This window comes from Cataglyphis hispanica, chromosome 22, assembly GCF_021464435.1.
Source record: "Cataglyphis hispanica isolate Lineage 1 chromosome 22, ULB_Chis1_1.0, whole genome shotgun sequence".
Taxonomy (NCBI): Eukaryota; Metazoa; Arthropoda; class Insecta; order Hymenoptera; family Formicidae; genus Cataglyphis; species Cataglyphis hispanica.
Window position 1 is genome coordinate 3478442 of NC_065975.1, and position 27455 is coordinate 3505896.

Genomic DNA, 27455 nt, shown 5'->3' on the forward strand with positions numbered 1-27455 from the left:
CATTTTTCTTGATTGTTTTCATTTGTGAAAACTCGCTTAAATTTGCAAGTATTATCATCGTCAAAATGAATAGCGTCAGAAATGGAAAAAAAAAAATTTTACTCCTTAATCGCAATCTTATTAATTCACTTAATTAATTTTTGTAATTGGTTCATTGTACTCTTATCGCAAACACTAATTTAATTGCCAATAATTTTTATAATCCATAAAATAAATATTTAATGTAAAAATAAATTACACGATAGGAAAACGATTATTGCATTAGTAAAAAAAAAAAAAAATATCGCGTGTTATATTCGCTTGTCAAATATTAAATCCATTTATATCGCGCTTACATATAAGTTTATGAGATAATAAAAGTATAAACATAATTGTTTCTCACACTAATGATATTCAATGTATCGCTATAAAACATATACAGCTCCGCAAACATCTTTTTATAGATTTTTTTTTATATGACTCTTGACGGCGAAAGCATCACTTATTTCGACGAACGATTTTAAGGATAGTTTTGCATTTCAGGTTCAAGAACCAGATACTTTGCGATCTGCACTTTGCCGACGTGGCGCTGATGGAGTGCTCGGACTTCATGCAGCAGTTGCGCAGCTTCAAACCACAAAGTTTAGGCTGCGCAGTTGCGAGAAGAAAGTCCTCGACCACCTTAATCTTCCCGCTGCCACCTCAGGCGTGCTCCGGTAAGTACTCGTCATCGTCAAGATCGCTCATTCATTTTTCCTCCTTCTCTCATCGTCGCGTCACGTTTTCACGAAACGAGGCCGATGCAGCGGACGCCGTCGACTTTTGCAGGAGTGCATATGCATGAGACGAAGCTACAGGTGGTTTCGCCCGCCTTGGATTACGCGCGATTATACGTGCAAAGTTATCCCGTGAGGTCGCTTTCGCATAGCGGATGTAAATCTTACGTGCGAGATTGTATTCGTGACAAAAAACGCGTGATAAAGAGAAAAAAATAATTGTCGCGTAAAATCGTCTTCAGCTTCGTCGAGGCCGCAGCCTTCATCTTTTAACTTTGAAAAAAATTATCTTTCCTTTCCTTCGATTTGCGAAGGGGGAAAAAAAAATCAGCAATTTACAAAAAGGAGATTGAGGGGACCTTCAACCATCTCGTGGCGTGTCAAAATTCAAACTTCCAGTGAGATATAAACGATCATTATGGGATGCCCTGATAATTAGGTCGAATCGCAGAGCGAGGAGGAGGAGAAGAAGAGGAAGGCACCGCGGGCGGCTCACTCTAAGTTCGAATACCAAGCCCTGTCTGCAAACAGCTTGGTGTTCTACCTTACAGTGAATCGACTGCGGTATCGTCGACAGCCGGTATCGTCGGGGAAAAAGAAGCAGGCAGGATGGAAGAGGAAGATTGATAAAGGCAGCGAGGGGCGAGAGCGGTGAAGAAGAAACATATTACCGGTGATACGTGCTTAAGTGGATGTGAGTCCGGCGAGATGTGGAAGGAAAATCACTTCGAGATACTCTCGCCTCTGGGCTATCTAACCCTTAGGATCGAAGCGCTATTTTGTCGGATCGGATTCCTCTCTTAATGATTTTCAGTCGAAGTGCTGGTCTTCGGGTGTTATTTGCTTCAACTTTCTTGCGCTCTCTGTCTCTCTCTCTCTCTCTTTTCCTTCTCCATGTATCTATCTACGAATTTCTCTACCTTTTCTCGCTTTGTTCCTGTAATTTCTATACAAATCCCTTTCGCTTCGGGGGTAATTCGACCGATTCTTTTGGCATGTCCGGAGAACAAAGACACTATCGAACGCTATCGCCCTTCAATTTGCCCCGTCAGGAAGAGCGTTAGTCGAGCGGCTTTAATTAACGTTAATCTCCCGCTTTGAGTGAAATTGCTCCCCGCGCGCTTCATGATGAAAACGTTGAGCATTATTGCATTTACGTACAACGTACCCACGACAATGTAATAACTTTTGCACTATGATATTACTACTCAGTGATTATACTCTTTAACGATTTCTCGTTTAATATCCAATATCTTTAATCTTTCAAAGGGACGCGATCGAAACTACTCGTCATCAACTTGCAAAGCCAGAAGCGACTTATCATGGTATTCTTATTAAAAGCGTTACTCTAATTAATTCTAAAGACTTCCCTTCGTTCCTGTCAATACTTACAAAAATCTGTATTATAAATGGACAAATTAAAAAGAGACTGTTGGTGAGTTGAGGGTGAATTTTTCCGTAGATGAATTCTGTCAAGAATTTCCGCACAACCTGATACCAACGCCCGGCTACTGGATCGAATGTTCGCGGCAGCAGATCACATCGGACACGATCTGGGATGAAAGCGAGAGCGATCGCGACGCAACCGATCCCGAGCAGACGGAGGAGCAGACGGTGGAGGAGCGTTCGTCGATGCTAAAGCGGCAAGACAATAGTTTTTGCTTGTTCGAGGAGAACGAGGTGGATACGGACGATGTGCCGCGGAAGAAGACCACCATCGAGGAACAATGGGAGAAGAATCAGGGCTTCGAGCTTACCTCGGTCGAACAGGAGACGTACGAGAAATATTTCTACGGCTCGGAGCATTGGAACTATTTCACGAACGACGAGGATCTGGGGCCGGTGATACTCAGTATCAAGCAGGAACTGCTCAACGGCCGGGATCAATTCAGGATCCTGGTCAGAGCCATCAGTTACACGGTCCACGGTCTTATTCCCGCCAGCTGCGTCTTCGCCGATCGGTAATTTCCGGATCTCCGATTTCACTTTTACGCGTACACAATTGCAATTATGCATGATTATCTGATAGAATTTAATTACTCGTGATACACATAGGATATAAAAATTTTTACCGTCAAATTTAAATGTAATTTTTAAATTGATATAACTGATGATGGAACATGTTATTGATTGTTCCGTAAAAGAAATTTATTTCTGACAATTAAAAATATTCAACAAATCAAAATAATAATAATTACTAATCAAACACGGAAAATTAATATTCTTTTTGCGAGAGCACGCGAAACACGACACTCATTTTGCAGATACGATCGAGAAGAAGTGGTACGTAGCCTCGGCAAGGAAGTAAACATCAATCCGCCGCTGACCTTGGGACAATTGCCAGATACGCCCGAAGAACTTCTCAAACTCGATCAAGTTTTTATCAAGTCTGAGTTAAAGGTGGGAGTGATATATGTTCAGGAAGGTCAGTACAGCGAGGAGGATATACTCGATAACAATGACAACTCGCTGCTGTTCGAGGAATTTCTGCAGATTCTCGGGGATAAAATCAGGCTGAAGGGTTTCGACAAGTACAAAGGCGGTCTCGATACCGTACACGATTTGACGGGCCTATATTCTGTCTACACCAATTGGAGGGGTATCGAGATAATGTTCCACGTGTCCACCTTATTGCCTTACGAGAAACACGATCCTCAAAAAGTGAGTGGTCGAAAATTATTATTTGCCGCCAATCTTATCTTTATTAAATTTTTTTTCCGTCCAACAATTTTACGCGATAAAATATTGTCGGAGAAATTTAATCAAAAGTCTTTTCTTCTTGCACGCGCAGCTCCAAAGAAAAAGACACATTGGCAACGATATAGTGTGCGTCGTATTTTTGGAAGCCGACAATACGAGTTTCAGTCCGGCTTGCATCAAGTCGCACTTTTTGCACACATTTATCTTGGTGCGAGTGAGTCCGCGGATAAAGCGGAAAATCACGAGATACGAAGTGTCCGTGGTTACAAGGGACGAAGTTGGGGCCTACAAACCGTATCTATGGGAGCAAAGCGTCTTCGAAAAAGGTGACAAAAATTATATTTTTACCGAGAATGATTGAGAGTATAAAATTAAGAAAAAAAATTGATTTTATTTTCGAGGATCTTAATAAAGAAAATTTGTAATAAGTTTGTGGAGTTCTCTTGATAGAGTAGCAGATATTATTTTATTCAACAATTTAATCATCGAAATTTTGAATATTAAATTATAATTTAATTATATAATTTACTTGATATGATGCAATTTTCATTATAAATCCATATGGCTTTCGCAACAGAGTGTAATAAATTTGACATTAATGTTAATATTATGAATTTCTCTCACACATACTCTCTTATTATATAATATATTGAGTTTTTAATTGTCAGATATGGAGAATGATATGACAATGTGAATGATAAAATTATGTTGGCTGGCTACTTTAAAATTATATCACTTTAGAAAATTTCTCTTATGTTGGGCTCATCTATCGAATTCCGAACGCAACAGGTCCGATGTTCCGAGAGTGGATGTTAACGAAAATCGTGAACGGTGAAAGGGCGAGTTATTCCGCGCCGAAATTCGCGAGGATGCAGGAGCGAACGAGAAGCCAAATGTTGGAGGATATCGTTGCGAATCTCGCTAATCACGCGGAAACCGGACAGATTCCGAAACCGTACAGGTGAGATAACTGAAAATAAACGACCACATAATAATCTAAAAATATATGACACGATTATTCTATATTTAAAATTGATATATATTTTATTCTACCGTCATAATAATTTCTAGTATAATTTATGTCGCGTATCAATCTTCAATAATAAAATCAAATGTAATAATTAACCTAATCCTTTAATTATATTCTCGTATGTACATTAATTAATTGCATCGTCAATTATAAAGCTTTCCAATTATTTACTACGCGCTTGGGATTAAATTTACCATTATTAATTCTTAGACGAGGTTCTTGGCGACCGATTGGGCACATGAGACCGTCTTCGCCATTGTTGGATTCGGTGCGAGATCAGTTTGAAGATTATGATCAGCTCGCAAAGGACTTTACCAAGGTGTTCCTTAATAATTCAGCGAACGTGACGCTAAATGCTAGTCTGTTTGACGTGTCTTTCCTCGTGCCAGGACAACAGAAGCAAAAAGTTAGATTTATCGGAGTTAGAGCGATTCTAGCAGTAAGAAGCAGGTGACAAAATATTCGGAACTGTATTTAATATGTAAAATGTTAATATTGTAAATTTAATTAATTATAAACTCAATAAATATATAATATTTAATAAATATATATTATAAATAATAATAAATTTAAATTAATAAATTTAAACAATTGTGCTCTTTTTCTCGATTTATATTTATTATTAGTGCAGAAAGATGTTTTTCACAATAATTCGTTGATCATTAATTTATTAATCAATAGAAATTCAAATCAATAAATAAATCCATATTAAAATATTTATTTGAGCTAAACAAAAGAGCGTTAAAAAATTAGATGAATGTAGAAAATTTATTCAGTTTGAACACTGATATTAAATCAATGTGTGGAAATTTATCAACAAATATTTGTTCATATACAGAGTATTTCAAGAAATGTTGTACGGAATTCAAGCGGGCTTCGGAAGCCCGCAAGTGCCGGTTGCTGAGTTGCTGGCGAGGCCGGCGCCGACATTGCTCAGCCCGCAGAAACCGAAGAGTTCGAACTTTCTTCAAGTTCCCGATATGGAGAGTCCAAGGTACGTTTCAACAATCAAGATTGTCTCATTGTTATACCGCGATATTTATCCGTTAGTCTCATGAATCCAGTTTGTAAATCGTTGATATCGTGTTCCGCTTAAGGCGGAAATTGCGTCGTGACAAAAAAAATGGTAAGCTTCGTAATTAAATTTGTTGAACAAAAATTGAAAATAATCCGCAAAACGCACGATTGCAAAACTGATTGGTGACTTGAGAGGACGGATTGGGCACGGATTTCTTAGAGTGCTCGATCGAAGAACCTGGATTATGCGACGGTATTAATTGGATATCTCTAATGAGAATAAAATTTGGGAATCCCGTTTGACGGGTGAGATCAATGCCTGCGATTTTCGATGTCTCGAATGTTTACTTTATATTTATATCGAAATATATGTATCTTCTTACGGCACATCCATGTCTCCTATCCTCACGGCACCGCATGATTATTTCGTGTATAACTATTTCTTTTTGTTTATATATATATATATATATATATATATATCTACCTTATTTACCGTATACATAATGCAAGAAATTATAAATGAAATCATGTATCGTGTATTGAATTCTATGTGGCATGCTCTTCTCTGAGAGGCACCTGCAGTACTTTGTCGAATGATGTGACTCATGGCAAACTTGCTTCGATCGCTAAAAAGGAGCGGCAATTACGTTACAGATAGCGAAATAGAGTTCTACAAATAAAGTTTGCCATTTTGTTCGCTCATATTATTCTGAGACGTCCTATTTTTTATATAATCTCTCTTTTATGGTATTTTCTTTCGCACCTTTTTATTTATCCATACATTAATATCGAAATCACCGAATATGCTTCCTTTCGTTTACTTTAATTGCGATATTATTGTCAATAATTTTGTATTACCGCAGTTCACTGTCATTTTTGTTTTCTATATTCTAAATTTCATGCAATAACTGTACCAACACTATATTAATAATTTGGCAAAAGTCTCGTATCGCTGTTAGATTCGATAATGCGCACAAATTGTTTCGATTCTTCGCACGTTGACAGATACAAATTGTTCAATTCCGAGAGTAAGCTTTCGTCGTTGTGTCGTTTTTGTTTCGTAAAATTTTATACTTAATATTTCTTCCTTCCGATTATATGATCAGACCCCTCCCGATCACTCTGAATTTATTCCCGTTTCTACGCGGATTGTCCATAAATTCCGTCTCCATACCTTGAAGTGCCGCTCCGCGGTTTCTGTGAGATACTGGTTCTGATGTGTTTAGGCCCAAAAGTGTCCCCTCGTCACCGATGGTGAAACGGGCCTTCTCACGATTGGGCACGATCACGGCGGGATGGGGAAGGAGTATAAGAAAACACGGTAGTGGCCACACTCTGCAGAGCGAGGATCGAAAGCGATGGGCCAGTTCGCAAGATTGCAGTAGTACGTGTCACAGTTTTTAAGAGAAAACCGAGCTTGTCTTATATATCATGTAGTTTTTAATCTTACGTTCAAATATCATGCATAATTAAAAATAAGCATAGACACAACCGAGTCGTACGTGGATATAGCGTATAAGAATACTCTCTGTTGACGTTTAATAACCACGTGACGAGAGAGAGAGAGAGAGAAAGAGAAATGCATTCATATGTACAATAGATCTTCATTTTGCGATGGAGTAGATAGATGAATTTTAAAAATAGAATAAACATCTTTTACAGATAAAGAAGTAAAAGATAAGGACAAAGCAGCCCAATCATTGGCAGTGCCGAGGCTCAGCGTTTGCGCCGACGCGCAGAAAGTAGATAGAGCGAAATTAGCGCAGACCGAGGTGAGTGGGACATCAGATGCGTATAAAAAAATAGGAGCGGCTCTTAAGAAAGCTCGTGTTACTGTGTAAAATCTCAATTTCCAGAACATATTCGTAATCGATATATCAACCAAGTAAACAATTATAATATTTTACATTCCATAAGATTAAATTTTTTTAATTCTTTTAATTATCTATATTTGATTTTTTTTAAGTAGCAATAACATTTCATATTATTGGAAATAAGTCGTAACAGTTTGTACAAATAAGTACGATAATTTCTAATAATTCTAATTAATAATAAAAATTATATTTATAATAAATGTTATGAATCAATTAAAATATTAGTCATATAGCTTTAATCTCTAATCGATAAAAAAATATATTTTCAGTTCGATATCATCGAGTTCGATCCGGAAACTTTCCGAATTCTACTGGATTATTTGCATACGGGATCCTGTCCGCTGACGTGTAGCAACATACCGGGTCTGATATGCGCCGCGGAACATTACGATCTACCGGAATTACTTCAGGCCTGCTTCCATCACGCCAAGCAGTTCCTCAGGATCGAGATCGTCTGCGTGATGCTATGCGCCCTCGAGAATTATTACTGGCGATACACATCCGCCTCGGAATTGGTCAATATGATCCTCGCGTTCGTCGAGACGAGGGCTTATCAGCTCTTCCAGAATCCGGACTTCCTCACTTTAAGCGAGTCGATGGTACAAATGATCATGTGCCGTAGCCTCGAAGTGGTGGAGATTAAAAAGTTCGAGGCAATGTTGAATTGGGCGAGGCATAGAACCAAAACTAAATCGACCAAGCTCGACGCCAAGGTAGAGTTCAAGTGTATCATGGAGAGGCTCAGCAGGGACCTCAAATTATATAGGATAACACCCCATGAATTAATCAGGGTACGTATTGAAAAAATATTATAGGTAAAAAAAAATGTCAGATAAAAATATAAACAACATTACAGAATAAAGATAACTAAGTTATCTAAGTGGTTAGATGAAAATAAATGTATGATTAATAGATCCGCTAATATAAAATAGTTACTATCGATTATTTTTTTTTTTTTTGATTATTTTAAAAAAATGCGAAAGAAATCGTATCTCGTCTTCCAGATCGTTTTGCCGTCGAAAGCCATAAGGAACGAACGTATCCTCGAGACCCTAATGTTCCAAGCGAATTCGGGCATATACAGGAACGTCGACAGTTATTTGGAGGCATACCAGAAGAAAGTGCAGAATCAAGAGAGTTTCGACTGCGGACTGTAAACGTCAACGAAAGCGCGAAAAACGCCGTAAGCATATTGTGTACCTGAAAATACGTTTCGATGATGAATCGACAAATTTTGCGAAAAGGAAAATATAAAAAAAATCTTATCTCGTAATATTTTTCATGCCGTGTCATCGGATATTGTGCGGGGAATAACCATGATCTCTTTTCGCGTAAGCGGTGATCTGTAATTGGAGCATCCGACCGCGTTCACGAAATTCGATACGTTGGAGTCGATAATTACACTGCAGGGCCTGACAAGTGCTTTGATAGATTGCTCCGAAACTGTATAAGGTCGCTGCCGAATCCCCTCAACGAACAATGAGTTTAGACAGTCTCGGCTCGGATCCGCGCAAAACTTTATTCGATACTCGCGCGGTAATTCAATCATGTCTCATGGCGTTTCGAGCTGTTTATTTTGTTTGCGGCATCAAGATAAAATCATCCCTCCGGAAAAGTAATTAGGCTAATATCGATGAAGATGACGATACTTGAAAGAGAAGTTTCTGAAAAGTTTGTTTAAAAAAATTTATATGAGGAATTTGAAAGTTTCCCACTCGAACTTTTCACTCATTCGTCATATGTCACGATCGGACTTGTGAAATGTTGGCCTACGTTGGTGAAAATAAAAATGTACAATGCGCGCATAATTATTTTCGAATAACGCAAAATTTTATATAGCGCATTAAGAATCTTCGTAAACTTTGCTTCCAAATTTTAAAAGATTATTTTATAACGATGCTTCCACAATATATATTTCGTGATCTCCTAATTAGTTGAATTTTGCTTCCATATTTTGGGGTAAATATTTGGGATGAAAGTGTGTTGATGAAAAAAGAAAAAAACTCTATTATTCTAACTCTATTATTCTAACTATGATAATATATTAGAATTATTAGAAATTATATACGCATCTCACTACTTATTTTTTCTATGATCTTTCAGAAAACATACATGCTATATAATTTCAATATTTATATAAATTGTTGAGAAACACGATGTCGAAGAAAATTGTTGTTTCCGATAGTATAAAATGCTCTTCCAAAGTCTTGCAGGGCAAGAAATACCTAGTATTGATGAATCGATCTGGGAAATGAAGTAAGACACACAATTACGATGTGATCGACATTTCATATTAAAGTTTCGCGAGTAGGCGTCATCAATCTCCTAGAGATGTGGAATTTGCTAAATATTAATATAACTCTAGTGCGCGATCGATAGAGGCAAATACGAAGCACGTCGATTGCAAGTGAGGCGCAGATTTCAATGAAATCTAGAATTAATTAAAAGTAATTAATTAAAGAAAAAAATATAAGGGAAAGTAGGGTAGAAAAACCGAGTAGAGTCAAGCCAGATATTTTGACTTCTCCAAAAAATATTATCGTCCTCGGTAATCAAATTTTTTTTTTCTCAGCAACTAGCCTTTTTCTTTTAATTTAAAATCCACTAAAGACTACTAGTGGTCAGAAAAATTTTTTTATTAATTTTTTTCTTTTTTTTTTTTAGAGAGACAAATCCAAAAAAGGATCCAAAAAACTTACCTTACTTTCCCCGATATATTCGTTTCGATATTGCAAATGGATAATGAAGAAGTGATACTCGTCATGTGGCATTATCCATTTTTTTGCATCGCTAATAAATAAAAAAAAAAATAAATAAAAATAAAATAAAAGCAGTGAATCATAACGTCATCGTTTCGAGTTCTAAATGAAACGTCAACGGTCGAAAGAGAAATTTATTTGGACTGTCATCGATCAGATGGATTCTCAATTGAGAGCATCCATGCGCACGGTATCGGCGGCACTTAATAAATTGCCGACACATGACAATCTGTATCATAAAAGAAAGCATTACTGATATAACACGTAAAAGAAATTTACTATATTATAGCATGAAGAAATATATAAATTATATATATATATATATATATATATATATATATATACATATATATATATACCTATCGGTAAGAATAAAATGCTAAACGATGAGTAACAACAATAATGATAAAAATAATAACGATAACAGTAATAATGAGAAATAATATAATAACGACAAGTGAATCGATGTTGAATGTGGGGAAAAAACCAAAAAAAAAATATATATATATATATTCGAGATCTGTTCTGTTTTCTATATCGTAGATTTTATATCTTCAAATACTCTAAGGCAGAGATTCTAAAATCCACAAGGGGGCAGGCTGAAGAAAGAATGTTTCGCGCGATAGCGCGCGCGCGGGGGCCTCTTCTTCATTTAGCAAGGTATCTTCCATCTCGGAAGACACTCGCCCTCGACTGTATTCGCGAAATTTTTTATTACACGATCGTGGACTATCGATCTTCTCCGTTTCACGAAAAACATATCGATAACTTTTTTTTTTCCGCCAGGCGAAAGGAGTTTCGAAAGGAGAGTTTTCGATCGAGTACATATGTCAAAAAATAGGCAAAGAGAGAAAGAAGGAGAGGAAAAAAAATCGCGCGATTGATCAAGAATTGCGCGTACTTATCAGTCTCTTTCTCTCTGGAGGATTCTTTCCAAAACTTCTTCCCCGGAAATTCCAGGGAAGGTAATATTTTTACACGATCTCGATTGTGTGTGGTCGCCCGCAATTATGACGTAATGTTTTCGAGCGCCGATCCCCCGCTATATATTGTGTTATTAATATACGTAACAAGTAATATTACGATGTAACGTACGTAAAGGTAAAAGGCCGTTAACCCTCAACCACTACGGTAGGCTCAAATCTGTCTCCAATGTAGGCATTTGTATGTCGTATTTTAGGATGTACAAAAAATAATGTGATTTATATTTATATGTAATTAGTTATTTTTGACTATTTAAATTTCTGGATTTTAAAAGAAGGTTATTTAATCATCGGCATAACTACATTATCAGAAATCATTCAAAATTATTCATATAATTAATATTTTAATATTCATATATTAATATTTTAATATTATATCAAATATTAATATTTTAATATTCTCTTATAATAGTATACTCTAATATTATTTAATTTATTAATTATTTAAATATTATTAAATGTGTTTGGTGACTTATATTTTGTCGTGAACTTACACAAAAACTGGATGTAGGTGTATCAATAAAAATCAAAGATTGTACTTCGGTTAAAAGTTATTGGGATCAAAATTGATCTTACCGTAATATAATGATTTTATCCAAATTATCAATCATAGAAGTTGAGGGTTAAAATCGGTCTCCTCCCGTCAAATGCGGAGATCGCCAAACTGTTAAGTGTCTTATTGTTCAGGCAAGCAGCTGGACGAAAGTAGAATTTCGAAGTATCGCCGTTCGACAAATGTCGATTATCATTGTACATATATAGTGCAGAGTGTGATTTGTGTTGTTAATGTTTTATATCAATCATTAATCATTACGTAGCAAAGGAGTTCTTTGTAATATTTTACAATATGTGATAGAATAATAAGATATCGCGAATATAATACTATAATAGCAGTTATTATTCTGATTAATTTAAAATTAATAGTTATTTTACAGATTAAATGATTAATTATTATAATGTAAATCTTCACAAAAATTAACTTAATTTTCGCGCGATAGATACGTAATTCTTCTCGTTTCATCCACTATCGTACGTACGGAAATAATGGACTTTCTAGCAGTTTACGTATGTATGATCTTACGATTGAGACAAAACGAATTGTGGAGTGAGCAAAACTCGATATTCTACTTCGTCAGTATGTAATCGTAGATGTTTAGTGTGTGATCGAATGTGTACTCGATTGGTCATTGTATATCTACGACGGTTCTCTCTCAGTTTAAACAGAGGAGTCGTAAGCTCATTATTCATCGCGCGTTATATTTATCGGAATGAAACTCGGCGCAGGTTCACTCAAAGGTTGCTGATGAAATTTCGATGATTATATAATTCACGATGTCCGTTACATAATTGCGTAAACTCGAGGTTTAATCAACACGAATAACAAATTAATATACATAAACATATTAAACTCCATGAATATTCAACTACTAAATGCATACGTTTGTGCATAAAACATTGTCCATCAACGGTTATCCGAAACATGAAATATTTGTGAAATCGATATATAATTTCGATGAGAGCTGTCAATTTTATAGACATGCAAAATTGATTTCGTGTAAAGTACAATTTTATGTATCTATAGTGAGCATTGAAAATTAAATTCTCCCAAACTTCCTCTCTTCTTCCCTCGCCCTCTTCTCTCTCTGTCTCATTGAAATTATATCGATATTAATTAATCTTGAAATATGACAAAATGAACCTGCGCTCGAATTTTCCCCAAAAATATACCATGAATCAGTACAAACTCACATCTGTCATTTATAGTTCTTCCTCCTCTCGCGCTGCGACATGAAATATACTAATGTACAAAAGGACACTTTTTTTACTCGATGAGACAGTCCAGGCGTTGCTCGATCAAAACGTAGAACAAAAAAAAAAGAAAAAAAAAAGAAGGAGATTGTGTCGAGGCACGACACAAGCTTCGTTCTCGAGAGAACACCTAAAAAAAAATCGAAAAAAATGTCATCGAACGCCATTCTGTCCAGCTATTGCCGCCTATTGTTCACAAAACTGTACATGCATTCACGTAAATATGTAAAGAAGTTTTTTCGCAAACGAAGAGGGGTGGGGATAGGAGACAAAATGGAAAAGACATATATATATATATATACATATATACGTATACACATATATATTATAAAAATGTGAACACACGCACACATATGGCATACATGTGCATATGCAATGTTAAACAGGACGAGAGAATGAAAGAGTATTTTTAATGCGAGTTAAAATTGTGTAACGAGACACTGTGCGCCACGTGAGCGGATTCCGGCGACTGAGTAGAATAAGAGTAATTTTAGGTGTACATTGAGACGAATAATGGGTTTTCGATCCAGCAAAAAATAAAAAGAAACTGTGTTAATGAAAGCAATTTTTTACGGATATTTGAGAATAATTTTAAAATCATTTAAAACTTATAAGAAAATAATTCGTTAGCAAGTAAAATGTCATGAAGAATTAAAATTAAGGGGGCATGCCCGTTTGAACTCTCGAAAAATAAGTGCATTTTCTAAATTTTTTTTGCAAAAATTGATTTGATAAAAACTTTTTATTTTTTTGTAGTATCTAATATTTGCAGTATCTAATATTAATATCAATAACATTATTATGTACTTAAATATAAATAAATCTGCAAATATTCGCATAACTTGAGAAAAAAAAATTTTTTTAAGCTAAAAATTTTTATTTAAGTTTTTAAATAATATTATATGAATACCGTTAAAAAAAAAAGTTTTATCAAATCAATATTTGCGCTGCAAAAAAATCTAGAAAATGTACTCATTTTTTGAAGGTTTAAAAGAATATGCCCCTTTAAAAACTTGTTAATATCTTTAATATTAGAAATTTTAATTGTATAATATTTTGTTATATTCTGTAATGATAAGATATTTGATTATCCTAATTATAATTTTTATCAAAATCAAAATGATGATTTGTTGTTATGATTTTTATTAAGCAATTGTGTCAAAAAACTGTTAAATTTTTGGCATATATCGTATATATTATAATCGTTGGACATGATAATCAAATGAAAGATTGTAGAAAGACTTTTATCTTAGGGCAATGATATGCAGAGATGAATATGCTATTATCCGAGGCTCGGTGTGCGCTTGATTAAAGATAATCTGGATCGCGACCTGCGTTCCGTGCGATATACGAGGGTTGTGCGTAATCTTAAGCGCTTTTCAAATTCTCTGGTATGCGTCTGGTTATTTGTATGATAGTCTATAAATGCGTTATTGCGATATCGTGTATGTGTCATCATTCTTATCTTGTTAAATATTCGCTGTCCTCCTCGACATTATATCGCTGCCACATTGAATTTCTATCGCCTCGTTGTTGTTGTTGTTGTCGTTATTGTTAAGAGAGAAAAAGGTATTGTCATACTCATTGCACGCATGTCTCAAAACAAACGCAGCGGCGAGAAGTCGCGACTATACTTTTTTCTGGATTTATATTTTCAGAAAATCACACAATATAAATAAATTATATATAAATTCTTAATTTCGCACTTTCTTATAAAATATTATTATGAATTCCAGAGGATACACTCTGATTTTTGAGGGATATTTTCTCCCGATGGGAGAGAAATTGGTGAAGAGTAATAAGGAATGTCTCATTCCTAAATATCTTTGGAAAAACAATCTTGTTCATAGACATTTAAATTGTTTCACAGTGTAATTAATATGAGTAAAAATCATGGTTTTGATAATTTATTATGTATCATACTCGCATTGTTGTATACATGAATTTAAATTAATAATAGTGTGTATGATGGACAGAATATATATCAATGGATTTACGATATCAAAAAAAGTGTTTCCAGTTTCATGCGATCATATCGGTATGAGATCATTGTTGACCTGAGACAATTAAATGAAAAGTGCGTGCACACACGAGTTTCTTCCTTCTCGCTTGTCGTCGTATTCACGTGATGATATTTTAGGAACTCGCCGTGTCACGCTTGCGTGGTAACGAATACAAAAATACAGATAAAATTATGAACAAAGATTTATTGTATATGAAGCTACTGTGATGTTACTGTTGAATATAAAAAAAAATATATCTATATATCTATATATATACATATATACATACACACATAAAAGATGCTGTATTTAAAAAGTCGTGTCTCTAAAGAGTGTTTTCTTTTATCTTCTCGCTCACCGAAATAAAGCTGTCGCGAATCTGTGTGTGTGTGTGTGAGTGAAAGTGAAATTGTAATTTATATTCATACGAGCAAACTATTTTTTAAAGACGATAACGTGACTGATCTATTATGTAATATAGGCAATAAAAATGTATTGTGCTAGAAATTCTCTGTACGTAAAACTCCTATCGAATTAGTACATAATGGAATGTAAAATAAAAACTTTTATTTTCTTCTTTTTACCTGGAAAAGAATGTCACTAGAAAAAAATAAAATATATATATATATATATATATATACATAAATTTTATAAATTTTACGATATAAATTCTTCTAGTTTTTTCCAATTAACCAAGTTAAATTAACTTGAATTTTTATTGAATCTACATAAAGTTTTAATTAATTTTATTGACTTTATTAGCCATAAAGAGAATTTTTGTCGTTATTACAACAATAAATAACTTTTATGACTAATCGCGTAAATTTTTTCACTACATGTATTCTTATAAAATTTTATATGTAAACGCGAGAAACTCTCGGCATATTTTGCGAGAATATTTTTCTTATAAAAAAATATATACAATAAATTAGATAGATATATTGAAATATCATGTAATTCTATGTAAATCACATATTCAATATAAGTTCTAATGAGAATTAAAAAAAAGGATTGATTGAAAAACTGAAATTTATTTATTTTTTTTTTATATTGGTAACTATATATAACTCTTCTTTCTATTACAAAAAAAAAAAAAAAACATGATCATCTACATTAAGGAACGCTCTTCATCTATAATTTTATAATATATAAACATTGACTATATAAGCTATAAAAATTCAATATTTGAATTGTGTAAAATCACAAATGAAAAGTAAATTCCACGAACGGCATTCAGTAAAACATTAGGAATTTAGTAAATTATTTAAATTCTTGATTTTAATGATACAATCAATAAAAATGATGATAGCTAAAAATTTTTGAAATAAGATTGCTTGCCTATTGTATAGATAGTCAATACATACAAATACGCAATATACACTTTTGATGAGTACTCATTTTATAATACTATCTAAATTATCTCAACTATACCACGGGAAAATATACAATAACAATGTAAAAAGATGTGTACAAATTTACATATACTCAATGGGTATGATGTATATGTCTACACTTTGTCCTCTTGCATACTAAAAACCGGATTATAAACAGCAGTTTGAGTATTGAGTCTATACAAATAGTTCTCTATAAAATTTGAATACCGCTTGAGCTATTGAGATATTGTAAGTATGTTATAAAATCACATTTATTTACAATACTACAAAATTAATAGATTTTTTATACATATCGACTATGGCATAGCAACAACAGTCGTTTTTGCGCACCTTTAAAAAAATTCTAACCACCATATTAAAACATTGCATTTGGTTTTAAGATATATATCATTACAGCAAATATTTTTTACCCCGTCAATCACTCGTGCCGTATGACCTTAATTCTCTACAATTAAAATTTTCATACGTCGACGAGTCTCTACATAGCGATAAGCGTACACAATGCCAAATACAGTCTTATAAAACGCTAGACCATTGAGAGGTCAAAGATTAATTTATATATGTATATTAATATGTACAACTTTTGCATATCCATCAACCGTAATTACTTCTGGAAATCTCCTGAAAAATAATTTCAAAATAAATCAGCATCAACTTATTGTCATTTCAGGGTTTTTTCACCATTTAGCCCTAACACTCCAGTCTTTCGGTGTCCAATGCAGACATTTAGGATCTATCCTAATCTGTCTCTTTTCCATCGCAGATGTATGTTGTTCAATAATATCCCTGCAAATAAACATATACCTCAAGATGAAGATCTCATCAAATTAGGTAAATTGTAGCTAATCTCCTTTCATCTTGGTAATGAATTACCTATTTAGTGTCACAATATATTGTCCTTTGTAGTAATTAATGAGATTCAGATTTTGCAAAGTCGATATTACGTCCTCCTTTTTAATCGACGTAATCTCGGAGATTTCGTTTATTGTTATCTGTGGTTTCTCATTCTCCACCACAGGCTTTAAATTTAATAGGATATCGAGTATTGTGTGCGCCCAATAACTTCGATACGAAAGCAAACCTAAATCGGACAGTGGCTTTTCGGGAGAACCGGTCTTTCCTTCAAATTTCGATAGCTCATATGAAAATTCTATCAAGAGCTTGCCGTAACCTCTTCTCTGGTACGGTGGCAGTGTTAGAATACATGCTACATTGTGATCTTCTGTCGATCCCTTTTCCTTAGAAAAATAGCCAACTATATGAAATCCTCTGCTGTCAAATTCTGTCATTACATAGAACAAAAAGGGATCTGTGTCATAATAGAGAGTTTTGTGATCCAGGAATAGCTTTGCTAACAAACAAAGGTTTTGTGCATAGTTCTTATTCTTGCGACCATCAATCTCGAAAAATGAAATAGATCCTTTCCTATATATCTCATTTCCAGGTGGATGACGTAGATTACATTTGACTAAATGTCTCTCCAAACATTTTCGATTCTTCCTATATTTCAGACAGAACTCGCAGATATATATACAATTTAAATTTACCATCTCCTGTGGATATGGGCTAAAGTACCATGGTTTTATTCTATGACGGCCTAGTTCAATTAATTCTACATTTTTCATCCTTGTGACTACATCATCATTCTGATGCGCTACTAGGGAGCCAGTAGGTCTAGGACCTGGTGTGTTTGGTGCAGGTGTTTGTGGCGGACCATCCTGAGAATCTTCATTTTCTAGAAATGTCGCCTTTCTTTTTCTAGACATTTTCTTTTGCAGTGCAGCTTGTAGCACAGCATTACCATTAACTGGTTCATTACTAACACTACTCGGACTAGGAGGTCTACTAGCAGCCTGCTTTTTTGGTGTTGCTGCACCAGTTCCTGGTGTCGTTCCTTCACGACGAGGATATTGGACTTTCCTAGTATCCAAACAATCCTCCATGACCCATTCATCTAATCGTTTGTTGACTAAAATAGCATAATTATAATAATAATATCACTTAAGATTTTTACACTCAAATGGTCTAAGTCGTAAATTATTTACTTACAATCCACATAATGTACATAATAACATTTGACACCTTGTACTTCTTTGACACTGATGATTTCGGCAAGAGCTACAGATAGAATAATCAGCTGAAGTTATTTTATTATTAAGATGATTATTATATATTTATATATAAAATTATTAAGATGATATTATATATTTTAAAATTAATATATTATACATAATTTGCTATCTTAGCTATTACAAAATTTATTACAAACAATTTGCATTATCTAAATACTTAAACTTCTAATACTTAAACTTAAATGTTACATAAAAAATAGAATCAATCTTATGAGAAATGTATATATATAGATGAAGATAGTTATCATAGGAAGTGATACAAATCAACATAAATAATTCTATAATCAAAACGTTTTTTAAATCTTTATATAATCTATTAATATTTTTAGCAATAGAACTTTGTATTTATGTATTTTGTCCTACAATTTAATGATAGTTTACAACCAATCTCATCAAGGCAGATTACAGTTTAGTCTTTTAAACAAAAAGAAAAGGAAAAAATTTCCTTTTTTTATAATAAAACGTTTGTTAGAGTACTAACAAAACAATATATGTAATTTACTTACGCCAATCATCCGTGGTAAACATTCTGACTGGTAAACGACAACCTTCAACCAGTGAATTCTAAAAGTAAGGTTAGAATATAATCATATTTATATATTCAGAGTTTGTATGTTTTTCCAAATAATTCGACAGTGTCTTCGCATTTGATGTATTACATCACTTACCACTGAATCGCATATTGTTTCTTGTTCGTCGTGTTCTTCGATCATTTCAATTAAAAATTCGACAAATTTATCACCGAAAGAAATCTTGTTTTGAAGCTTTAGACCAAAGATGATGTACTATTAAAGATGGTCAATCACCAATAATATCTAGAGTCCTAAATAATCAGAGAAGCAACATCGTTACCCTCTCCATGTTTCCCACGATCGTCATGTTGAGCCCATAACAAATTAACCGCAATCAGTATACTGTAGTGAAAAAAGATATATTTGTAATGTTATTTTCTAAAAAAAAAAAACATTTTTAATATTCCTAAGCTATTAAGACATTTCAAAACGTATATTTACAATTACCAATTCACTGCTGCAAACGTATATTTACAAATGGACAGCTGCGGGATCAGCCAATCAGCAAGCGAGACACTATTGTTGCTTCTCTGATTATTTAGGACTCTAGTAAGGTGTCAGTATCAGCTGACAGAACTGACAGTTATGAAAAGAATAAAGAATACTCCAATGCAATTATAATTCACGAAAAGTCATACAGAAAAGAAGAAAAATATTCAATTGACAATTTGAAAAATTTAATTGACGTATAGGATATCATTTTTAAACCACAACAATGCATGACGCTTACGAGGAAACGTCTATATTAAATATTACTGTGCAAATCGAATCTATGGCTGCTTATGGTTAATAATTCTTAGTATACATAATCAAATTATTAGAAATTATTCTCGATGGACTGGAATATTTATCGCTTACTGTGTTTGTTGTTTATTTTAGATGATAACTTATTAATAGGCACAAGAGAGGGTCATCTTCTTATGTACAATGTTCCACCAGTGTTTAATGATAGTCATAAGCTGGAATTATTACGTCATAGTAAGAACTTTAACAAAAAACGAATCAATCAGATAGATGTTGTACCAGAGTATAATTTATTGATCATCTTGACAGGTATATCTAAGATAATACCACTTTTCTTTTTAATGTATTAATTTATATAGCCAATATATTTTTATGCATTGATTTTTAATCATGAAAATTACAGATAATATTGTATGCTGTCACGATTTAAATTCACCAAATTTTCAACAAATATGTCAATTACCAAAAACTCGAGGTGCTACTCTATTCACTTTGGATGTTCAGTCAACACAGAGTCTGACAGGAAAAAAAAATACTGTAGTGCGCTTATGTGTCGCTGTTAAACGTAAATTACAATTATATTACTGGAAGGGAAAAAAGTTTGAAGAATTTAATGATTTTGAGTTAACTGTGCCAGACATACCTCGTCAATTAGCATGGTAATACATATTGGAAAGTTATTAAAATATCTCAATATAATAGCTTTATCTGATCAACTTAATATTAATTATTAAGGTGCGGTGAAACATTGATATTAGGATTTCGTGGATTATCTTATACTATTTATGATTTGAACGATAAACCTAAAGAACTCTTTCCCACTGGTAAATCTCCAGAACCAAGTATCACAAAATTATCAGACAATTCTTTTGTATTGGGAAAGGATTTTCAATCATTTGTTATGGATACAAAAGGAGAGTTGGTTCAACACAGTCCTGTAAAATGGTCGGATGCACCTAGTGCAATAGGTATACAGAATAAACTTTATTTTTTTTGTTTTATTATTTTTCTTTTTATTTCTTTCTTTAAATTGCAATTGACTAAATTTTTATTATGATTTTCAGCATGGGATGATCCTTACCTATTAGGTATTGTGCATGAGAGATTAGAGGTGTATACATTAGAAGGATGTCTACATATTCAGACAATAAGAGATTTAAATAAAGCTAGACTTATATATCGATGCAAACAGGGAAAAGTCTTTGTGGCATCCATTAGTCAGATTTGGTGTATTAAAGCAATTGATGTTACTTTACAGATTAGAACATTGCTAGAGCAAAATCAGTTTCAATTGGCATTACAATTAACTGTATGTTAATTATATTTATATATCAATAAGATTATAATTTATATTTTAAAATGCTTAAAATGTTAATTATATAGTTTCATACATACATATATATTTTTTTTTAGAATTTATCAGACATAACAGATGAGGAGAAAGCTAGGCAGACATATAAAATACAAACATTATATGCACATTATTTGTTCTACAATAAGCGATTCCAAGAGGCGATGGATTTGTTTTTAAAACTGGGGACTGATCCATATGAAGTAATTAGATTATTCCCAGATTTAGCACCATCGACCAACACTCATGAACCTAGTGAACCATCACCTAGCTTGCCAAAACTGCAAGATCATGAATTGGAAAAAGGTTTACGTGCATTAATAGTTTTTCTAACTGAAGTTAGGCATAAACTAATGGCAAAAGATAAAGAGCTTAATAAAGAAAAGGATGGAGTAAATGGAGAAAAGAATCTAACTGCAGTAGCTACGGAACAACTTTTGAAGATCATTGATACTACTCTTTTAAAGTGTTACTTACAGGTAAAAAAGAAAAAAAAAACAAGAAGAGAAGACAATAAAAAAATTGCATATTAAATAAAGTCTCATAAAAACTATTTACAGAATAAATATTTAATGAATTTTGTTTCAGACCACTGATGCTTTGGTAGCACCTTTACTTAGACTGAATCACTGTCATTTAGCAGAAGCAGAGAAAACTTTGTTAATGCATCAGAAATATCCAGAACTCATTATATTATATCAAACCAAAGGACAACATAAGAAAGCATTGGAACTTTTGGAGAAGCATGCAAAAGAGAACGATTCCAGTCTAAAAGGCACTGAGAGAACTATACAGTATTTACAGCATCTCGGCAAGGATCATATGGATCTAATTTTGAAATTTGCTGGATGGGTTTTAACAGAGGATCCTGAACAAGGCCTCAGAATATTTATGGAAGATATACAGGTGCTATATATACATTTATTTTACATGTTTTTATGCATTCAATTATTTTTATTAATGCATTCCGTTAATTTGCAGGAAGTCGAACATTTACCTAGACCAAAGATATTAGATTACCTCTTACGTTTCCATAAAGACTTAGTAATACAGTACCTGGAACATGTGGTACATGTTTGGGAAGACACTAATATGTTATTCCATAATGTTTTGATACATCAGTATAAAGAGAAATGTCTAAACTCCATGAATGCTAATGCAACACCAGCAGAGAAAGAAGCCTCACAACACATAAGACAGAAATTGCAACAATTTTTAGAGAAATCAACATATTATACACCTGAAACAATATTGGTGCATTTTCCATTTGACTGTTTGTTCGAGGAACGTGCAATTATACTTGGACGGCTCGGTCGTCATCAACAAGCTATATCGATATATATCAATCTTTTGAATGATATACCGCGCGCAATACAATATTGCCAAAATGTATATACAAGATATCAAAGTAAGTAAATCTTAAAATTTTTCTATATTAAATATAAAATAAAAGGTTATATAATTAATTGGAAATTATCTCAAGATCAAGATTGTGCAGAAAAACAAACGGACAATGCTGACGAAGTGTATGTTTTACTAATTCAGCAGTTGTTGAAACCTGATAATGAAGGAGTTTTAATGGCTGGTATAAACATTTATATATAAATAAGATCTCTTTTATCATTTATATATATGTATATATATATATATATATATATATATATATATATATATATATAATTATAATTATATAATATTATAGTTATATGTTATATTTTCTTTTGTCAAGGTTGTAATCCAGAAATTCAAAGAACGGCACAACCAGATTTAGAGATGGCCCTTCAATTATTAGAGGAACATGCCTCAAAAATAAATCCTATGAAAGCCCTGAAAGTTTTACCGGATTCTGTACCTATTGGTAGAATAAAACATTTCTTAGAAGTTGGTTTGCAAAATAATTTGAATGCGAGGCGAAGAACGCAGGTTCTCAAAGGGCTGCTTTACGCGGAGCATTTACAAGTACAGGAACAACGAATGCATTACGAGTCACAGAGCGTCCTCATGACAGAGTTTAATATATGTCCAGTTTGTAAAAAACGCTTTGGCAACCAAAGGTATGTGTATATATATTATAGGTTTTATAATTCAAAGTATAAAACCTATCAAATTATATTTATTACAAATTATATTTATATGACATTAATTAGTTCTCTTTTCTCAGTGCTTTTGCGAGGTATCCTAATGGTGATATAGTACATTATTCTTGTCAAGATCGCAAAGGATAAAAAATAGCAGAGCTAGCCCCACCTTATATAATCACAATTATATATCTAAGATTTTATATATTAAATGTATGTTCTTTTTATATAGGTTTCATATATGAAATATGAAATTTTGAGATATATATTATACATAAAATTCAAAGATTATTTAGAAAAATATTTCTATTTAGAAAAAACTCTTAATTATTATCATCAAAACTATTTCTCATAAAAAATCTCTCTTAATTTTTGCAATTTCTTTCTTTACACTTTTTATGTTACATGCTATAAGAGTTAAGAATAAAAATAAATATTATAAAGATGTAAAAGCAAAATATTCTACTTCTTTGTGCTTTTACAAAATGTTTTGCAGCAAAGTAGTTGTAAAAGAAATAAAATTTTGAGAACATCTATGATCTTTGTTGCATTACATTATTCTTTTTGTGCATTTAAAATAAAATAAGTATATAAATATTGATGGGATAAAAAAAAATGAATTACAATGTAGCTACAAAGAACAAATCTATTGATGCTGAAGCTATGTGATTGGCTACGTAATCGCGCGCGTGATATTCGAAATTGAAACTTTCGAAATCGGAACGTAGCCCTTTCGCACAAGTGCCGCGGATTCTTTTGCTCACGATATGCGATAACGATAAGCATAATATGCGGCGTGCATTTGTGTATTGTAACGAGAAAAAAACTTACATTATAAGAGAAACACGGAGGATAGGGCGTGCCCGCGGTCCAGAATACGAGTAAACAGGATTGATGATGTCATGAGCGACGTCTTGTATTCCTACGCCTGGGGAATAAGATAAAGCGGGTACAGTACAGATGAGAATAGTGATTATTATGTCATATCTCTTTTTATCCAAAGTAATTCATATTTTATTCATATATATGCCATAGAAAGAAATTATAATATTGATACGCGATGATAGATATTGTTTTTATCTCAAAATTTTTGCCAAAAGTATAAAATTAAAAGTATACATGATTAATTTTACTCACTGAGATATTTTCTTCGAAAAAAAAATTAATCGCTCAACATATATATATATATATATATATATATATATATATATATATATTGACAAAAATATATACAATTTTTCGATTAATATTATATTCAATATAAAGAAAAAATTTGCATTGACATACACAATTGCATACGACACGTAAATCATGACAGAAAACGATCTTTTTGTAATTGCGATTTGAGAGGCTACGTATCATCAGAATATTTCTTAAAATAATTCGTAAAATAAAATAAATATTTGTCCATATTTATTTCTATTCGAAGAAAAAGCTCGTACAATCGCATCGACATATGTCCTACACAAAATGTGACAAAATGAAATCATATATTTCAAACTCACGTATTTTGATCAGAAAATATAATATATAGGAGATCCAAGATTTCGAGAAACCGATTATACCGCAATAACATCCCGAAAGAGAGACGGTCGGAAGTAAAATCGTGGCGCCGCGCATTCCTCGTCGCGTTTTTTCCAACTTTCCGCGTCGATTCTGCGCAGTCGCAGTACGCCGACGCCGCAGCCTCCGTGCGTCTCGCGCAAAAGGGACTAGCTGCGGCGGCGTAGGTGAACGCCGCGTCACACTCAGTCGGTTGCGCGCCGGTCGAGTGTGTGGACGGGTGGCTTGGTGTCGGATCGTTATTTGGTGGGTTTTTCTTTTGTGTACACCGGGCGAGAGAGAGAGAGAGAGAGAGAGAGGAGACAGAGACTTTTATGCGAATTACGGGACAGAACGGTGCCACGGGGTGTCCTTACGTGAGGGTAAGTATCCTTCGATAACCAGAGAAAAGTATGCGAAACTACGGAGCCGCCGCGGTGACGAGTGGTATTTGTGCGTCGGGATAAAAATGGCGTGCCGCTTCAGCTTCTCCCTAGTGTCGTACAGTAGTACCGGTGGTCACGTCATATCGAGACTATCGATGTGTCTGTCCGTCGCCACGACCCTATATCATCGTTGTCAATAATGACTAGGTATCGCATTCACCGCTCGGGTTCCTGCGTCGGCGGCGACCGCGCGACGACGTCATCATCGTCGTCGTCGTCGTCGACGAGCGCCCGCGGAGTCGGGGAACCCTACCGGCATCGATTACCGCTGCCGCTGCCACCTTCGTCGCTGGGGAACGCGTTCCACTATGCGCGCGATCGAATCATCTCCGCAGCCGAGGGGGCTGCAGAAATCGGAGAGGATAGGAGGGGAGGGGGGGAGGGACGGAAAAATCTTCCTCGCGGTGTATCGCGACGTGTCCGCTCGGTGTTACTCCTCCGTCGCGTGATGCCACGATTGTAGGGCGTCGTCGATCGGTTTCGTAGCTCGTATATATGTATATATATATATATATATATTTCGTTAAAGGTCTCCCGTTGTATCGGTCGACTTTAATTTCCGCCTCCTCTCTCTTTCCCCATCTCTGCCCCCTCTCCCCCCTCCCTCCCTCCCTCCCCGTCCGTCCGCCCGCTCGCTGGTTTTTGTTCACCTGTCAAGACGACCTATCTGCCGGTGACCTAATTCCCGGCGCGATCCATTGAACGCGTCGAGAAGCGAATCAAAAACGTAACTACGTGACTTGTCACGCTCGTAACGTGGTGAGATAAAAAAAAAACGAATCTCTCAGTTTTTCCGAAATTTTATCGTCGTACTCAAAGACGAAGTATTCGATGGTACTCGGTACTCGATGCGTCAAAAATCGCGATCGCCGCGTAAGTGGCGTCGGCGCGTGTATAGCGTTTAATTTTAAATTGATGTCAATGGGCGTGGAGGGCAAATAAAGCGATCTCGCGCTTCGATTGCGCGAGATAAACTCGTCCTTGTACCTGCTTCGCGATTTCATCGGAGCGATATAAGCGTACTCGTATATAGCGAGTCTTCCGAGAGGCGAGATCATACCGTGTGTGAAGTAGTAAATTTTTTTTCGATTTACGAGTGTGTGTGTGTGTGTGTATGTGTATATGGAAGGTGCTTTACGAAGAGAGTAAGTCCGAAGTCATGTAGCATCGACTAAAAATTAATAATATGAAATAATACTTAATGGTAAAGTTCAAGATGTTCAATTTATGACGTAGACTCGAGTTCGATTAATAATATGTAACCAGATAATACGTAATAATATGTAACTAGATACTAGTTGTCAAGTGTGATTTTATATATTTTTGAACAATTAATTTTTTATATTTTACAGCATTTTTTTTTATCTTTTTTCGTTGTCTATAAATTTGAAATTTTTTTCTACATACTTGACATACGTTTTTCATTTAAATTTGAAGGCTTTCGAGTTCCATGTCAATTTAGCTTTATCACTTTTATCATTGCTAGGTAAATCGTTATGCAAGAATTATCATAAAAAAAAAACATTATCGAGTCGTGCGATGAGACAGAATTCGAAGATTGAATTAAACATATTTTACAGATTCTCATCTTTATTGTCTTCTTAATAAATAGTGTCACTTAATTAAAGTTTCATTTTTTTTTTTTTCTTTTTAGTAATATTTGAAAAGTTTTTTTATCTCTCTTTCTCAACAGCATTTAATTACAATAACTTAAATTTTAAAATATTTTGTGTGTCGTAACTTTAAATGTGTCACTTGCCACATAACTGCTATTTGATCCGCTCTTATCTGGCGACAACGGTGCTTTCCGTCCCGCCAGAACACAACGGCGGATCCGCGAATGAATTCACGTGACATTCACGATGTGTGCGCGCCAGGTATAACCTCGCGAAGGTAACCAGGTTTCCTCGATTTACGAGCACTTCCGCCTCCCGGTTACGCGTCCATCGCACGCTGACCGCACCGCGTTTGACGGAAGTGCGTGCGTGCGTGCGTGCGTAGATGTGCAGGGGGGAGAAGCATATATGCCGACGTATCATTTACGCGGCATGCGCTATTTCAGGAATACACGCAATGATGTTGACTTGTCGAAGAGAAGGGGAGTTAATTCTGAGAGAGTTGCGGATATATATATATATATATATATATATATATATAATTTTTTTTTTTTTAATAAAAAATAGATAGCAATACATGCTAATTATCTTGAAAGAAATTTTTTCTTAACTTGCCTTTATTTAAATTTGCACGTACAAAGGATATTTTT

The 27455-nt window shown here is 34.2% G+C and overlaps 4 protein-coding genes across 12 annotated transcripts in view; 3 read left to right on the forward strand and 1 right to left on the reverse strand.

Annotated features, from left to right (window-relative positions):
* LOC126857719 (uncharacterized) overlaps window positions 1-10004 on the forward strand; it is a 136538-nt gene extending 126534 nt beyond the window's left edge. The window contains exons 12-22 of one of the 2 annotated variants that reach the window (XM_050607414.1): window positions 523-695; window positions 2218-2716; window positions 3020-3416; window positions 3547-3781; window positions 4245-4416; window positions 4696-4935; window positions 5324-5479; window positions 6729-6886; window positions 7165-7274; window positions 7646-8167; window positions 8381-10004. In XM_050607414.1, coding sequence (XP_050463371.1) covers window positions 523-695; window positions 2218-2716; window positions 3020-3416; window positions 3547-3781; window positions 4245-4416; window positions 4696-4935; window positions 5324-5479; window positions 6729-6886; window positions 7165-7274; window positions 7646-8167; window positions 8381-8533 — 2815 coding nt within the window. In that variant the 3' untranslated portion in view covers window positions 8534-10004. The remainder of the gene's footprint in view (window positions 1-522; window positions 696-2217; window positions 2717-3019; window positions 3417-3546; window positions 3782-4244; window positions 4417-4695; window positions 4936-5323; window positions 5480-6728; window positions 6887-7164; window positions 7275-7645; window positions 8168-8380) is intronic. The other variant, XM_050607413.1, reaches the window with a different exon arrangement.
* Window positions 10005-16556: 6552 nt separating this feature from the next.
* On the reverse strand, window positions 16557-27137 carry LOC126857741 (histone acetyltransferase Tip60-like). The gene is given in 8 exon segments (XM_050607462.1): window positions 16557-17024; window positions 17026-17110; window positions 17198-18293; window positions 18374-18442; window positions 18963-19020; window positions 19125-19370; window positions 24033-24129; window positions 26931-27137. Coding segments are annotated over 6 exon segments (1392 nt in total). The 5' UTR covers window positions 19170-19370; window positions 24033-24129; window positions 26931-27137; the 3' UTR covers window positions 16557-16985.
* LOC126857726 (vam6/Vps39-like protein) lies at window positions 19577-23733 on the forward strand. Of its 2 annotated transcripts, none has more exons than XM_050607435.1 (11): window positions 19577-19813; window positions 19908-20081; window positions 20176-20431; window positions 20508-20740; window positions 20837-21081; window positions 21186-21602; window positions 21712-22029; window positions 22105-22531; window positions 22607-22708; window positions 22853-23177; window positions 23285-23733. In XM_050607435.1, exons 1-11 carry the CDS (start codon window positions 19744-19746, stop codon window positions 23346-23348), a joined length of 2631 nt encoding a protein of 876 aa, XP_050463392.1. In that variant the 5' UTR covers window positions 19577-19743; the 3' UTR covers window positions 23349-23733. The 2 variants fall into 2 exon arrangements, with proteins under 2 accessions (XP_050463392.1, XP_050463393.1); XM_050607436.1 differs by having other exon boundaries at window positions 22613-22708.
* LOC126857715 (spectrin beta chain) overlaps window positions 24964-27455 on the forward strand; it is a 32973-nt gene continuing 30481 nt past the window's right edge. For all 7 annotated transcript variants that reach the window (XM_050607399.1, XM_050607401.1, XM_050607403.1 and 4 more), the window contains exon 1: window positions 24964-25126. The gene's annotated coding sequence lies outside the window, so the exon portion shown is untranslated. The remainder of the gene's footprint in view (window positions 25127-27455) is intronic.

Coding starts and splice junctions, on each gene's coding strand:
- LOC126857726 (XM_050607435.1), top strand. CDS start 19,744: ATGCATGACGCTTACGAGGAAACGTCTATATTAAATATTACTGTGCAA. Junction 21,082..21,185: donor AATTGGCATTACAATTAACT/GTATGTTAATTA, acceptor ATTTTTTTTTAG/AATTTATCAGACATAACAGA. Junction 21,603..21,711: donor TTTTAAAGTGTTACTTACAG/GTAAAAAAGAAA, acceptor ATTTTGTTTCAG/ACCACTGATGCTTTGGTAGC.